The 13,622-nt window shown below is 50.2% G+C and overlaps 5 protein-coding genes across 5 annotated transcripts; 3 read left to right on the top strand and 2 right to left on the bottom strand.

Moving 5' to 3' along the window:
* Positions 1-2,080: 2,080 nt before the first annotated feature.
* FOBCDRAFT_204198 (uncharacterized protein) lies at positions 2,081-3,076 on the bottom strand (the record flags this gene model as incomplete). The annotated part of the gene is made up of 1 exon (XM_054705729.1): positions 2,081-3,076. One exon carries the CDS (start codon positions 3,074-3,076, stop codon positions 2,081-2,083), a length of 996 nt encoding a protein of 331 aa, XP_054561704.1.
* Positions 3,077-3,685: 609 nt separating this feature from the next.
* Positions 3,686-4,721, top strand: FOBCDRAFT_276826 (uncharacterized protein; the record flags this gene model as incomplete). The annotated part of the gene is made up of 2 exons (XM_059611526.1): positions 3,686-3,770; positions 3,829-4,721. 2 exons carry the CDS (start codon positions 3,686-3,688, stop codon positions 4,719-4,721), a joined length of 978 nt encoding a protein of 325 aa, XP_059467545.1.
* Positions 4,722-5,107: 386 nt separating this feature from the next.
* FOBCDRAFT_204196 (Mss4-like protein) lies at positions 5,108-5,684 on the top strand (the record flags this gene model as incomplete). Its single annotated transcript, XM_054705728.1, has 2 exons — positions 5,108-5,233; positions 5,283-5,684. The coding sequence occupies 2 exons, from the start codon at positions 5,108-5,110 to the stop codon at positions 5,682-5,684; spliced, it is 528 nt and encodes a 175-aa protein (XP_054561703.1).
* A 631-nt stretch (positions 5,685-6,315) lies between these two features.
* On the bottom strand, positions 6,316-7,259 carry FOBCDRAFT_204195 (uncharacterized protein; the record flags this gene model as incomplete). The annotated part of the gene is made up of 2 exons (XM_054705727.1): positions 6,316-7,153; positions 7,195-7,259. The coding sequence occupies 2 exons, from the start codon at positions 7,257-7,259 to the stop codon at positions 6,316-6,318; spliced, it is 903 nt and encodes a 300-aa protein (XP_054561702.1).
* A 1,660-nt stretch (positions 7,260-8,919) lies between these two features.
* Positions 8,920-10,162, top strand: FOBCDRAFT_204194 (uncharacterized protein; the record flags this gene model as incomplete). Its single annotated transcript, XM_054705726.1, has 4 exons — positions 8,920-9,345; positions 9,412-9,502; positions 9,569-9,923; positions 9,988-10,162. 4 exons carry the CDS (start codon positions 8,920-8,922, stop codon positions 10,160-10,162), a joined length of 1,047 nt encoding a protein of 348 aa, XP_054561701.1.
* Positions 10,163-13,622: the final 3,460 nt, after the last annotated feature.

Genomic DNA, 13,622 nt, shown 5'->3' with positions numbered 1-13,622 from the left:
CTGTGGTAGACTACGCTTCCAATGTCTGGATGCATGCGTGCAAGACGGCGTCGGCATATGCCGTTCAGGGAGTTCAAAGGGTAGGAGCGCAGGCGATCATAGGGTCCTTCACAAGTGTGGCGACAGCAGTAGCTGAGGCGGAAGCTCACATAGCGACCATTTACGAACGGTTTTGGAGACGAGCAAGTAAACTCTGGGTGGACATACACACCCTCCCCACGGACAAATCCGGTCCGAAATCTCTTGCGAGGGATCAAAGCTTTCCGGAGATTCATATCTCCGCTTAGGCGCATTGCGGACGTATGCAGAGAGCTACCGAGAGATACCATGGAGATCATCCAGCCGTTCGCCCTCGCCCCGTTGGAAGAACGCATGCAAGCCACGTTGGGCGGACAGGAAGGGGAAGAAGACGACAAGATCAAAGAGTTAGCCAAAGCAGGATGGGCAGTAAGAATAGCGACAAGCAGCTCGGCGAGAAACGATCTGGTCGGCATGGGAGGAACCGTTCGAATCCCTATATCCTTAGCGAGAGCCGGCAAGATCATCGAGACCTTCTCGGTCACGCTAGGGACGACGGAAGAACACAACCCGTACACCGCCGAACTAGCAGCCATCGCTCGTGGTCTCAAATATCTGCCAGAGATGAAGTATCGGGTTGTAGTGATTTTGACGAGTAACAGATCGGCGGCACAAGCTATAGGTAACCCTCGCCAGCAATCGGGCCAGGGGCACATTCGGGAGATATACGATGCTATAGAAAAGCTCAAAGGAGACATGAATAGAGTTAGGCTCATCTGGCTACCATCTGACAGTGAGCTCAAAATCCAGAGGATAGCCAAGATGTCAGCCCGCCACGCAACAGAGCCGTACGTCACACCACGCATAGGAACAAGCAAAGCAAAGACGACAATTCTCAGTCGAACGAGATCAGACTTGCGAAGGGAGAGGAAACTACCAGACGGAGTTGGCAGACATTCGAGAAAGGTCGACTCAGCTCTGCCTGGTAAACATACTCGGCTATTGTACGATCAGCTACCGTGGAAGGAAACCAGCGTGCTAGCACAACTCAGAACCGGGATGGCACGACTGAATGGCTACCTGTATCACATCGGAGCAGCAGTGACCGATGAATGCCCATGCGGGCAAGCAAAAGAAACAGTAGCGCACTTCCTCTTCCGATGTGTAAAAATGGATGGCACAGCGCAAGGAGATGATGCTTCAATGTGTAGAGGAAAAGCGCGGCAACCTCTCCTTTCATTTGGGGGGCAAAGCTGTATCAGATGGACAAAAATGGACACCGAACATGGAAGCAGTACGAGCCACAATTAGGTTCGCAATCGCCATAGGTCACCTGGAACAGAGATGACAACAACATCACTACTAACCTATCGTCCATAAACTTATACCTACTAACGACTGCCCCGTGCAACCAGAAGCAGGCACCGCTTCAGCCGCCGAAGATAGGAAACTGAACAATTGGAGGAATTGGGCTTCAAGTTGACTTGCTACTACTAACAACTACGGGGATCAAGGAGACAAGCGATGATCAGGCTGGAAAGAATAAGAAAAGAACTGCAAGGGCTTGGCGAGACCAAGGCAACAAATAGCGAGATGCATGTATTTTTAGCTCATAGAGCCCTCTGGGCAGTGGCCTACCGGGCGTAATAGACTTGTGTGTAGGACTAGGGCCGGATAAAAGGGGTGTAAGCTATTGTCATCATACGCATTGACTGCCTGGCTGGAGAGCTGTTATCCATGAGGGAGCGTAGAATGATCCCCTAACCACTCCAGAGGAGAGGGTGAGATAGCCGCGTCCTCGTTTCAGTGCTGGATGGGTCCATCAGTAACCGAGCTAGCACACGAATTCAGCTGGCAGGATGGAAAATAAAGGTGCACAAATGCTTAACGTCGCCGTCACGTTCCTGTTCCTCACTTGGATCACCGTTGACCGGCGAGTTTACTGCCGAACAGCAGTCATACGATCGTTTGGTGTCGACGAAAAATTGATTGCCTTCCTCCTTGTATGTATGAGGATGCCTAGAACTAACTGTCGGATCACAACTATCTAGTCGAAATGACTTCAAGATAACCCGACAAGCCTCAGAGAGTCCCTCCATAGCCGACCCTCGGCCTCCGGATCGAATGCGTGCTTGGCGTACCCCGAGCCAAAAGCGTTACTCTCGTCCTCTGAGGGATCCGCCTCAGCGCACTCTGCAAGATATTTCCCTCCTCTTCCCTCCCACTGCTTCCCAATTGCCGCCCAGACAGTTGTGGCAGCTCCTTGCTCAGGGCTCTTGAATTGCTTAAAGAGCTCCCCGCCGTTGCCGGCGCTCTCCAACTCAGCTTGTGGAAGATGCTTTGCGAGAGGAGTCATGATCCCACCAGGGTGTAGGCTTATCCCGTGAAGGCCCTGAGAGCCATATCGCCGCTCCAGTTCGTTGGCCATGTAGATGTTGGCAGTTTTGGACTGTGCATAGGCTCCCCAAGGAGTATATCCGCCCTTTTCGAAGTTGTAGTTGTCCGAGGCATTGATGCCATTCCTCAAGTGTGCGGTAGAAGACACGACGACAACACGGCTGTGAAAGTCCGGCATAGTAGCTGCCAGCAGAGCCGGCTTTAGCAGCTCAAAGAACAAGAAATGAGACAAGTGATTGGTGCCGAACTGCAGCTCGTGACCGTCTTTGGTAAACTGAAGGGTCTGGACGGCCATAATTCCGGCATTGTTGACTAGGATATTGATCTTGTCTGTCTTGGCTAGAATGCTGTTGGCTGCGAGACGGACACTGTCCAGAGACTCTTGGTCCATCTCGACAAGCTCCATGCGGCTGGGGTCGAAGATGCCGGCTAGGGCTTCCTTAGCTTTGGCGAGATTTCGGGCTGTCAAGAAAAGTTTAGCTCCAGTGACCGAGAGAGCACGAACTGTCTCGATTCCAATCCCCGACGAGGTGCCAGTGATGACAATGACCTTGTCTTGCAGTTTGCCCTCCACACCTTCATCTTTGATGATCTGCAGCGCGGTTGGTCTGGCGTCGCCGGGACCCTGAGGATTGGCGTGGGCTGCTGCGTAGCGAGACATGGTTGGTTATTCTGTCGATTGAGAATTGGAGTCGAATGGTGATGTAGGCAAGGAACTAGTAGATCGGTATAGGAGCCAGATCTCAGAAGCGGATGTTCCCCAGGGCTTTTATACTTGGGTTGGAGATGCATCATCCACGCTGTACACATTATTCTGTCTATGTAGTGTTATATCCCTATCTCCTATCCCCGTGTCTCTGAGTCCCCGAGCGCCCCGCGTTCTCTGCCCGCTCCTGCACAGTTGCTGTCTCCGTCGGAACTTAAACTCTTGAAGCATCGTGGCTGACCGTCGTTGCCCTTTCCATCATAGCGTTGGAGTTGACCTAGTTACAGGCTTTATAAGCTAGCTGACCGTTTTTGCCCTTTCCATCATAGCGTCGGAGTTGACCTAGCTACAGGCTTTATAAGCTAGCTGACCGTTTTTGCCCTTTCCATCATAGCGTCGGAGTCGACCTAGTTGGGGACTTCGTAAGCTGGCTGACAGTTTTCGCCTTTTTAGGCTTAGCCCTTCGCATGACGCCTAGCGGCGATGATGGAAATTCCCAAATGTTGAGTCCCGGTCCTGATGTTACTCGGACTGATGTTCCTCTCATGTCGGCTTGTTGCAAAGATGGTGCCCACTGGTCAAAATCCCACTTTGGAGGAGCGGAGAGAGCGCAAGAAATTGCAGAACCGACTGAACCAGAGAGCGCGCAGTAAGATTGCAAGATGCCTGTAACTGTAAGCTGTCTTCCTCACTGATGGATTGATCAGGGCAGCGGATCAAGGACCAAGAAGACACAAATACCAAGACTCAAAAAACCCCTTTTCGGATTCAACGCTGGCGATTGGATGATAGTCTTGGCTCCTCATTGCAGACTTCTCGGCCCGTTGTTCTTACTTCGGAGACCGCTGCCAACGACCGACATGTTCTTGACCATGGAACCACCCAACTACTCCAGCCTCAGGTAACCAAGGTCCGCAGAATACCAAGCAGAGCATTGCTTTCTCTAGAGCCCGAAGCAGCCCATGATACCGGGCCTTCTCTACCTGCTGACCACATTCTGATCCATCTCATCACCCACAACGCATGCCGAGGGCTCATGCATAACAGAAGTGCAGTGAGAGTCGGGGCAAGTTACATCAGCGCCGTTCAAGATCCGCCCCTACTCCCCGACTTCTCAATAGGATGCGAAACCGTGGTGCTTCGACCTACTCGCCGAACAATGCCAATCGACCTTTTACCAACACAGCTTCAAATGAACAACCCACATCCTACCTGGATGGACACGCTTCCGTTCCCTGAACTCAGGGACAATCTCATCAGGCGGCAGTATCTGTTCAATCACAAGCACTTTTTAGAGGATCTTGTTGGCGATCTGGTATACTTACATCCACTGCCTGCACAGAGTCAGAGTGGCCCGGTGTCAACACCAAGTTCACAGCTGTATCGGCAGCAAGACGACGGCCAATCTGTGTTAGATGGGAAAGGACTTATTTTATGGGGAGAGCCGCATTTGAAAGAGAATTGGGAAGCTACTGCTCGTTTTTTGATGAAGTGGTCATGGGCTGTCGAGGGATGCCGTGAACTTGTCGATATCTCGAATAAATGGAGAACCACGAGGGGTGAATATTCTCTCCAGATACGTCCTCAAAGCGAGCAATAGCAGGTTTGTATCATATCCTACATGGAATTTGGCTGAACTAGCGTTAGTGACTTGTGTTTAGGCCATCGCAAGTTTGGTTACGTTAGTTGAGTAATGTCCCAATAAATTACCTTGCCCATGTAACACGAGAAAGATTTAGGTTTATATGGGTGTGGAGTTGCGGAGTTGCGGAGTTGCGACCGTAAAGGGCTAATTAGGAGAAAGGAGTCGTCAGGAGGCATAGAAATATATAGAACAGCCTCACAGCCGAGAAAATAATGATATAACTTTCCCCTGGATTTCCGAAGACCACGGTCTATAGGACTAACATTTTCAGTCTTTGTTAACGGAGGTGCAAAAGTGATTACCACTCTCTCCAATCTATCACCCCAATCCATTCTTTAAGCATGGCCGATGGATTAATGGATGGGAGGGGGAGATTCTTCCCGCGAGCCGGCCTTGCGCAAGATGGCTGGTCAACAACGGAAGAAGCAACAGCAACATGCTATTGCGGTACTGTGCAACTTTCTTTTGTGAGTTCTTCAAAATTCCTCAACGACCCACGTATCTTATCGTTGCCAGCCTCTATGTAAACCAGGCTTTGTTGTCGCCTTTGTATGCCACTGCAGTGACTGCCGCAAGATCACTGCTTCGATGTTTACCTCTGGTTTCGTTATCCTCGACACTCACTTGAAGCATGTTCGTGGGGAAGAAAATCTTAGGCAATTCGGCCAATCACAAACAATCGAGCAAAAGGGGAACGTCATGACCAACTTCTTTTGCAGTACTTGTGGATCATTGATGTACCGGAGAGGTGTAGGTTTCCCAGGGGCGAGTATACTTAGGATCGGCACAGTAGATGATTTCAAGCTTGGTGAGACGGCGTTGAGGCCAACGATCGAGCAGTATGTAAAGCACAGGGTGGATTGGATCAAGGATATAGAGGATATGGTGCAAATCGAGGGACAAGCTTCGGTGGAGTAAATCGTGGAACAAGCTTCGGTTTAACAAGGCTTTTCCAAACAGCTAGTTTAGGCTGATATAGAATGCCTCGTGACGAAGACGACGGGAGGAGTTGCCCCTAGAGAGGCAAGAAGGCCGACGTATGACACATGTTAGAGCATGAAGTTAATATAATTGACATTCTTATATCATGCTATGGTTTTTACGGGAGTTCAATAACGTGGTTCATCAGTATTTTGCGTATATTAATACATAAGGACCATCACTTCCCTGCCTTTGGCGAAGTTTGCAAGGCTAGAAAGATTATTGCACTACCACTTCCGCTGCATTCATCGCGGTTAACCCCGCTGCTTGATGTTGGGCGCGTCAGTTTCTTGAAGGAGTATGGTCGCCAGATCGACCACTTCATCAAGTCAAAAATTAACCGCATCGCCAAGGTCGAGTGTTCGTTGCGTTTAATGAAACCTATCATGCGGCTTTCACAGGCAAAAACATAAAGGCAGGCCTTACGCGGAACAAAGACAGATATAAACCAGATCCGGCTGAGTGTTTAAGAGATTGCTTTTATTAGGCTATCTCACGCCTATTCTCTTATCCCCGCAGTGTTTCCTACCTAAGAGGATAAGAAACAGGACTCAGTAAGAGCCTTTTCCTATTCCTCCAGCATTGTCTTGAAAACTTCAGCAGGCGTACGTTTCGGCGCAGCTAGCTGAAGGACCTCATTGCTCGTCGTGGAAGCTCTGCACTCCCCCTCCCAGGCTGTGTCCAGAGCACGCTTGATTGATAAAATGACAGTTTTTGACTCCTGAGTTTGGGCTGTCTGGTGGTCGATAAATGATAGATCCTGAAAGCGAACATCTTCAACTTCGGAGCCAATGTACTCCTCAACCATTGTTACAATTTGGCGCCCGGTGATATCCTCTGGTCCGTTTAAGACGTATTTAGCCTTGTTGTGCGGGGTAACATCATCCGCGGTCAAAAGGTGAGCTGCGAAAACTCCGACGTCATTCGAGTCGATGATGCCAACAGGCGCACCCTCTGAAGCCATAAGCTTTAGGATATCCTGCTTCCCCGTCTTGCGGAAGTTCTTGATCAACTCGGCGGCAGGAGAAAGGTAGAATTGGGAAAAGACATTGGGCTGCAGCGAAGTCCATCGCAAACGCTCAAATTCCGGCGAGCTCAGCAAGGCCTCAATTGCCCAGTGCGTCCTTGGATAGTAGGCAGGGCAATCCGGACGCACATTCGCAGCTGTTGTTGAGATTCGTACAACATACTGAACGCCTGCTGTGAGAGCGGCCAGGTGAAATGTCGATTCTTCGGCGAAGTGATTCGGGTGCATGTGTGAAGCAATAAACGCCCTCACAACATTGTTGTGACGGAGCCAGTCCGAGGTGATCTCAGCCCAATTCTTTTCTGCTACTTCGACGTAGGGCAATTCGGCGAGCTGTTTTGCTGTATCTCCGCGCGAGGAACGTGTAAGAGCAAGGATTCTGTGTCCGGAAAGTTCGTGGTAGTTTTCAGAAGTTCTGACAAGGTTTTAACAACGCCTCGTCCGGTGTTGCCAGTGGCCCCGGCGATAAGGATGGTAGGAGTCATAGTTAGAATTGGTACAACGCAGACAAACCAGTGTAGGAATGAAGTAGCCTGACTCAAAACATATTCCGTCCAAGGGGATGGTATTCCGCTATTTATCCTAACAGACGGGCTACCGGTCATTGGGCCGATTAGTAATTTTCCCACAGCAGAGCTTACAAATGGAGGGCCTAACGTTTATCCAAAAGAACATCACAAACGACGTGTCCCACAGGAAGACTTTACTGGTCCTGCCATTTGGTGCCCCTCCACTCCCTTTGTTTCCCAAGCGTGACTTTCCTGACATCAGCAAGAACTATCATTTTCGTATGCTTTATGATCATAAAAGTGTGCGCGATATTAGCGGTTCCTGTACTGGAGTCTCTCGGACGCGACGAGACTGTCGGCTGGCGTGGCCGCCGTTGAAGCTTTCGTCTGCCACGGCCTGACCATGGTTACTGCTGAGTTGGGCAAAAGGGCTAGTTTCATCATGTTGGTTTCTACCTCGACAACTGGTGCCAAGCACCTACCGGGCTGCAGAAAAACCCGAAGTCGAATGAATACTGGTGAGCGGTGGTGGTCGTTGTTAAAGGCAGACAAGCCAGAAAAACAGCAAAAAACAAGTTCCGGGGGATAGCCATTACTTCGTAAATCTAGTGCCCCACAAAAGAACTCTTGGGTTTCCCCTCTAGTCATAAAAACGAAATCGAAAAAGCCGGCCCAGTCGGACCGGCCAGAGGATCGGTACAGCCAGAGGCCACGATACCGGTTGATTTGCACCAACAGCGTGTACGGTCAAGTCCATATTACATCTTCATTCGCGGCGGCCGAATAAAAAGACCAAGTGCTTCCTGCAATCAGTCCGACTAACATCAGGACCGGGAATTTCCATCGTCGCCGCTAGGCCTCATGTGAAGACTAAGCTTAAAAAGGCGAAAACTGTCAGCCAGCTTACGAAGTCCCCAACTAGGTCCCACTCCGACGCTAGGGCGAAAGGCAAAAACTTGCATGATACTTTCTCAGTTCGAGTTCCCAACGAACATAACAGCTACGGAGGAGAGGGCAGGGGATACGGGCATTCTGGGACCAAGAGACACTCATATGGAGATCATGGGGTCAGGGAATGACGGGTTGTTCAGAGAACCAATTTTTTCCAAAAAAAAAGGTAAAATTGGTACATATAATAGAGCGGTAAAATCGTAACCGAATGCATCTAGTCCCATAAATTTCACTACCTCGAAAATTAGCTCGAGCGTATTTGACGCTATGATGTCATAGATCCGCCAGAGATGTGTTCCTCCGGAGGCGGACTTCGAAAAGTCATAACGTTCAGCAGAAAAGCCCTACAGATAAAGTGTGCCACAACATTCCACCAAGTTTGTCACTAATAATAGTTTGGGGCTAATACAAACCTTAACCATGTTGGCAGTTATCTCTTTGAGGCTCCGGGTGCTTTTCTTCCCGCCCCTCCAAGTGACAAATCAATCGCGTTTTTATGATAGCCGCCGGAGCACATCACATTTTAAAGCATCTGACGCTAAGTTGTATATTTGTCAGACTCCGCAACGATATCAGGTAATAAACTTTCCTTATCTGGAGTTTATGGCTATGTAAACGTATTCTTGATATGAGAGATTTCATTCTCAAACATCATCTTCTACTCAATTACTGATCCCAGATAAAAATGTCGCTTCCCGAGACCTATCGAGCGTTTAGACGTACTACGGGCGATCTTCCAAGGACCATTGAACTGTCTACTGAGAAGGTACCACGAGAGCTTGGACTAAATGATGTTTTCATTAAAATTCACGCTGTCTCTCTTAACTTCCGCGATGTTGCTATGCTGAACGGGCTGTATCCGGTGGAAGTGGAGGAGCGAGGCATTCCTTGCTCTGACGCTGCCGCTGAGGTTGTGGCAATTGGGTCGGCGGTTAAAGATTTTTCTATCGGAGATCATGTCTTGGTTATATTTGACCTCACCAATATGACGGGATACGAAGATGAGCTTCCTTGCGCCCTTGGTGGAGAGACCGCTGGTGTTCTCCGTGAATACGCCATTTATCAAGACAAGCATCTGGTACAGCTACCTAGGTATATACCCTGGGAAGAGGTAAGAGATAGTGTTCCGAACAGTCCATCATTCGTGCAATTCCTGCTGACACATCGTTAAATGAAGGCGGCTACTATCACCTGCGCTGGCGTCACGGCATGGACGTCTCTTAACGGCCTGACTACGGTATCCAAGTCACGCAGCGCCCTCCTGCAAGGTTCGATTCCCGTGATTTTGCAGGCTCATAGTCTGGTCCATCCCTGAGATTAACCGAATGAGATAGGTACGGGAGGCGTCAGCATGTTTGCCCTGCTACTCTGTGTTGCGGCGGGCATCCAACCAATCATCACATCTTCGTCCAACGAGAAGCTTGAAGCCATTAAGAAACTCGGCTCTGAAGTCCGCGGTATCAACTACAAAACCACCCAGGATCAAGCATCAGAAATCAGGCGCCTGACAGACGGCCGGGGCGTCGATTTTGTTATCAACAACACCGGTCCAGCGTCTATTCCCATGGATATTAGCTTCTTGCGTCAGCGAGGCGGTACGGTGTCCCTGGTTGGATTCCTAGATGGTATTGGTGGTGACTGGCAGCCTGCTGCTATTATGGCATTGATGGGGAAGTCTGCTAGAATTAAGTGAGTTATTGCTTTCTCGGAGTTTAGGATAATCAAGAATACGCGCTGACAGCTGATAATCTAGAGGAATTGCTACTGGCTCTAAGGAGGATTATCTGAGCCTGAATCAGTTCCTGGAAAAGAAGAGGGTTTCCCTTGCTCCGCTCGTGGACCGTGTTTTCTCGTTCAATGAGTCGCCAGCAGCTTTTGACTATCTTTATTCTGGCAAGCATGTAGGAAAGGTTGTTATCAAAATCTAGCACTGTATTTCACTTATGTATTTCAACAGAGAGCCAATGAGTAGTGAACTGCAGACGGTTCCCCGAACGTGTTGACGAGAGTATTAACCACTGCTTGATTACCGGTACATACGGTACCGCGAGGGAGCCGACAACCATGCAATCGCGATAGGCGACCTCTTCACCAGTGATGACGGCTACCTCAACATCCCAAGTAAGGATGATAGCCATAAGGCCATGTGGCTCGGAGACCGGCTCCTCTACCCTACTACTGTAACAAGGTGTTGAATACTGGTGAAGATAAGACCGGATAACTGGAAGACCGAGCTACCTGTTGGAGAGCTGTCTCAGCACTGTAACAACCCCTCAGATAGGTCATTACCACAAATGGTTACAACATCATATTCTTGGATCGCCAATGGCGGAGATACAAGAACAGAGCTTTGTTCTTGATCCACGAGCGAGGAATATCATACTCACGTATGTGCAACCTATTAAAACTGAAGCCTGGTGTGACGTGTTTTATATTTACCTAAAGGTTTTCAATTGCGACGAGTGTTCTATTGGCAAGATTGACCTATACCTGAGTATCGCTGTGAGAGTTTCATATAGGGAATTGCTATACGGGCATGACATTTTGGCTACACAGGCATGACTCTTACACGGGCATGACTTTTGTGGCATCTGATTCGCTAGATTTCCGTCACTCATAGGTACATCCTCGCAAAGGCGGTGAGGCTAGCTTCACTAACAAGATCTCCTTTTCAGTGTGGAAGCAATTAGGTCGGGCCAGCCCCCTTCAGCAGATCTTGGTCTTGCGCAGGCGTCAGAATAAGGTCTGGTTCTCCATACACAACAAGGCGAACTCTATTACGCCCTCGCAGGCAGCTATCTACATCTCTATTTCCTAACTGTTATACAAGAAAGAACCTCCTCGTCGCTCTCAACCATCTCCCACTGGCTCCTTCGCCTCCGGATGCTTGGTTGCGTCCTCCGTCCGCTGGCACGTATCCCTGTAGTTCTTCCACCTCCCAGGGTAGCTGACTGACTGCGTGTCTGGGGCTGGGATGAGGGACTGGCCTGTTGGCTCTCTTCCAGGGCAAGTCTAGCAAGCGTCGACTTGTTCCGACTCCCAGGTAGTCGACCTCGCCTGCGCCTTGACGCCTGGCAAGCTGGTTTACTGACCGGTTGGACGCTGGACTGGCTGCTTGTACCGATAGCTAGCCGCGTCGGAACAACTTGTGTAGTGTTTTTAGGCCTACCACGGAGAGCAGTGGCGATCTTGGGGTCGGGAATCCGTCGATAGGGATCTCGAGAGGTTGACTCTCGCAGCCGCCACCGTGGATGAACGTCCCACTTAGCAAAAGGCGTGCCAGACCCTATCTTTGAGTAGATCTTATGGCAACAGGGGATACCAAGCTCTACCGAAACTGAACAGTCCTCACCACAATCCCCGAGAGGATCAGGGAGCGGATTCTTCCCTGTCGGCATCGCTTTCTTTGCTAGCCGATATTGCTTTGTGATAAGTCCAAGACCTTTTGACGAAATCGTTGTTCGCAGTTCACCTAGGTACTCCGAGCTCGAGCCGACATACTCGCGGGCAGTTAGTACCTCGTCCTCTGCGCTAGCATGCGCGAAGTCCCGCTCCTGGTCCCTTATCATCTCCTGTATCGCCTCAACTAACCGATAGAGGTGGCTCATACCATTAAGAAGATAGCTTTTGACATTGTTATTACTTGCTTCTGTGCCAGAGGTGACGCGGATACCGAAGTTGCGATACTTGCGGATGAAGCAGCGTGCCCACTGAGCACTAACAGGTATGTAGGTTCCATGGAGATATCGCAGTATGGTCCGCTGGTCATCAAACTCCCGACAAAGGTTTACCCATGCCTTCTCGTGAGCCTCTTCAGTCTCTGCGAAGAGGACAAGCTTCCACATGAAAAGAACCCCTCGATAGCTATGAGGGATAACCTCGGCTGTTGGCGCGTGGATGAACTGTCGGTCTTTGGGACTAAGCTCTGCCTGTGTCTGCGGGGCAGGTGCTTCCCTGTCGCTGCCATCAAGACTGCTGCTGCTGCTGCTATCCTGGCTGCAGTCCTTAATCCACTTCTGCTTCGATCTAAGGAGGACGTTGGAATTGATGTGGTGGATGCAGAGCTGCTGCTGTACCCCAGGGAACTGATCGTTGAGGGCGGCTTTCATCGAATCGTCGAAGTCAGTGATGATAATGTCTGGTTGTCGGATCGAGTGCTGTTCTGCTAATTGCCGAATGCTCTCGGAAACGAACTGGAACCCCTCCCGTCTCTCGTTGTCAATCAAACCGAAAGCGGCATTGAAAACCGACCCTAGACAAGTCTGTCCCGTTGCCTGGAATGATGGGAGTTTGAAGCGGTTGGTGTTATACGTGTTATCAAAGCTGATGACCTCAGGAAACCGCTTCCACATCTGAAGACAGTAGGGAAAGGTCCAGACAAGGCCAAGAAGGCGATTCGGGTTATCGTCGGCCCACTTGACGAGATAGGGAATCTCCCTCTCATCGAAGAGCTTGATAAGCGCTGCTGTAGGTGTATAACCATCGAATTTATCGCGATTGATAAGAGACCTGGCGTTGTAGATGTCCTTTCGTGTCAATACAGACTCGGGATGCTGCTCCCGGATGACAGCCAGCACATCGCGAGCTCGAATTCCAACCCTCCGGCTTGTTGATTCAACTGTAGCCCTAATAGGCGTAGTAAGGCTCCTATGGGAGGGATGGGCAGACGGCCCAATGCTACGTCCGTGGTTATGCTGGCTGTGTTCGGGGTTTGAGTGCTGTCGTAAAAGCCACTTATCCTCCTCTAATGCCTCTGCAACGACCATCCACTTACAACCACACTTCCGAGATTTCCGTTGTCGGATCCCTACGCCTTCAGTAGGTCTGGGTTGTCCGAATCGGTCGCATTGGAATGAATATCTGAGCTTCCGGCCTTTATACGAGTAAGCATTCCGACGAACAATACCAAACCCATGCCCCTTTGCGAAGGTATTTATACATTCGAAGAGAGCCTCGGCTGATGGTGCTGCATCGCCTGGGATCGGTGGATTTGGGATGGGATCTGGGGTAGGCGACGAGGACTGTTCGAAACGAGAAGATCTGACTACCGGAGGGGGTGATGATGCTTGGGGGGATTGGTCAGATCGGCCTCGGGGCGGAGAGTATGGCGGGGGCGATTCGTAGGCATCTGAGTTGAGTGATGACCAGCCCCATCTCTCTCGCCACTGGCGTACTCGTTCGTACGACCGGGCAAGCTCAATAGTCAGTCTCTTCTCCTCCCCGATAACCTCGCGTACCAACTTCAAAGCGGATTCAAACTCGGCCCTTGTTGCAATTGGGGGCCGTTGGGTGGATTGTGGTGGAGAGGAGGACAGTGGTAGATCGGTTTCAGGGCCTGGTATGGGTGTTCTAATTCGCTGCGATCGTGTTTGTCCGGATGGGAAATTA

This window comes from Fusarium oxysporum, chromosome VII (assembly GCF_013085055.1).
Source record: "Fusarium oxysporum Fo47 chromosome VII, complete sequence".
Taxonomy (NCBI): domain Eukaryota; kingdom Fungi; phylum Ascomycota; class Sordariomycetes; order Hypocreales; family Nectriaceae; genus Fusarium; species Fusarium oxysporum.
The sequence above is the reverse complement of the archived record's forward strand: the minus strand, read 5'-3'. Positions and strand labels throughout refer to the sequence as shown.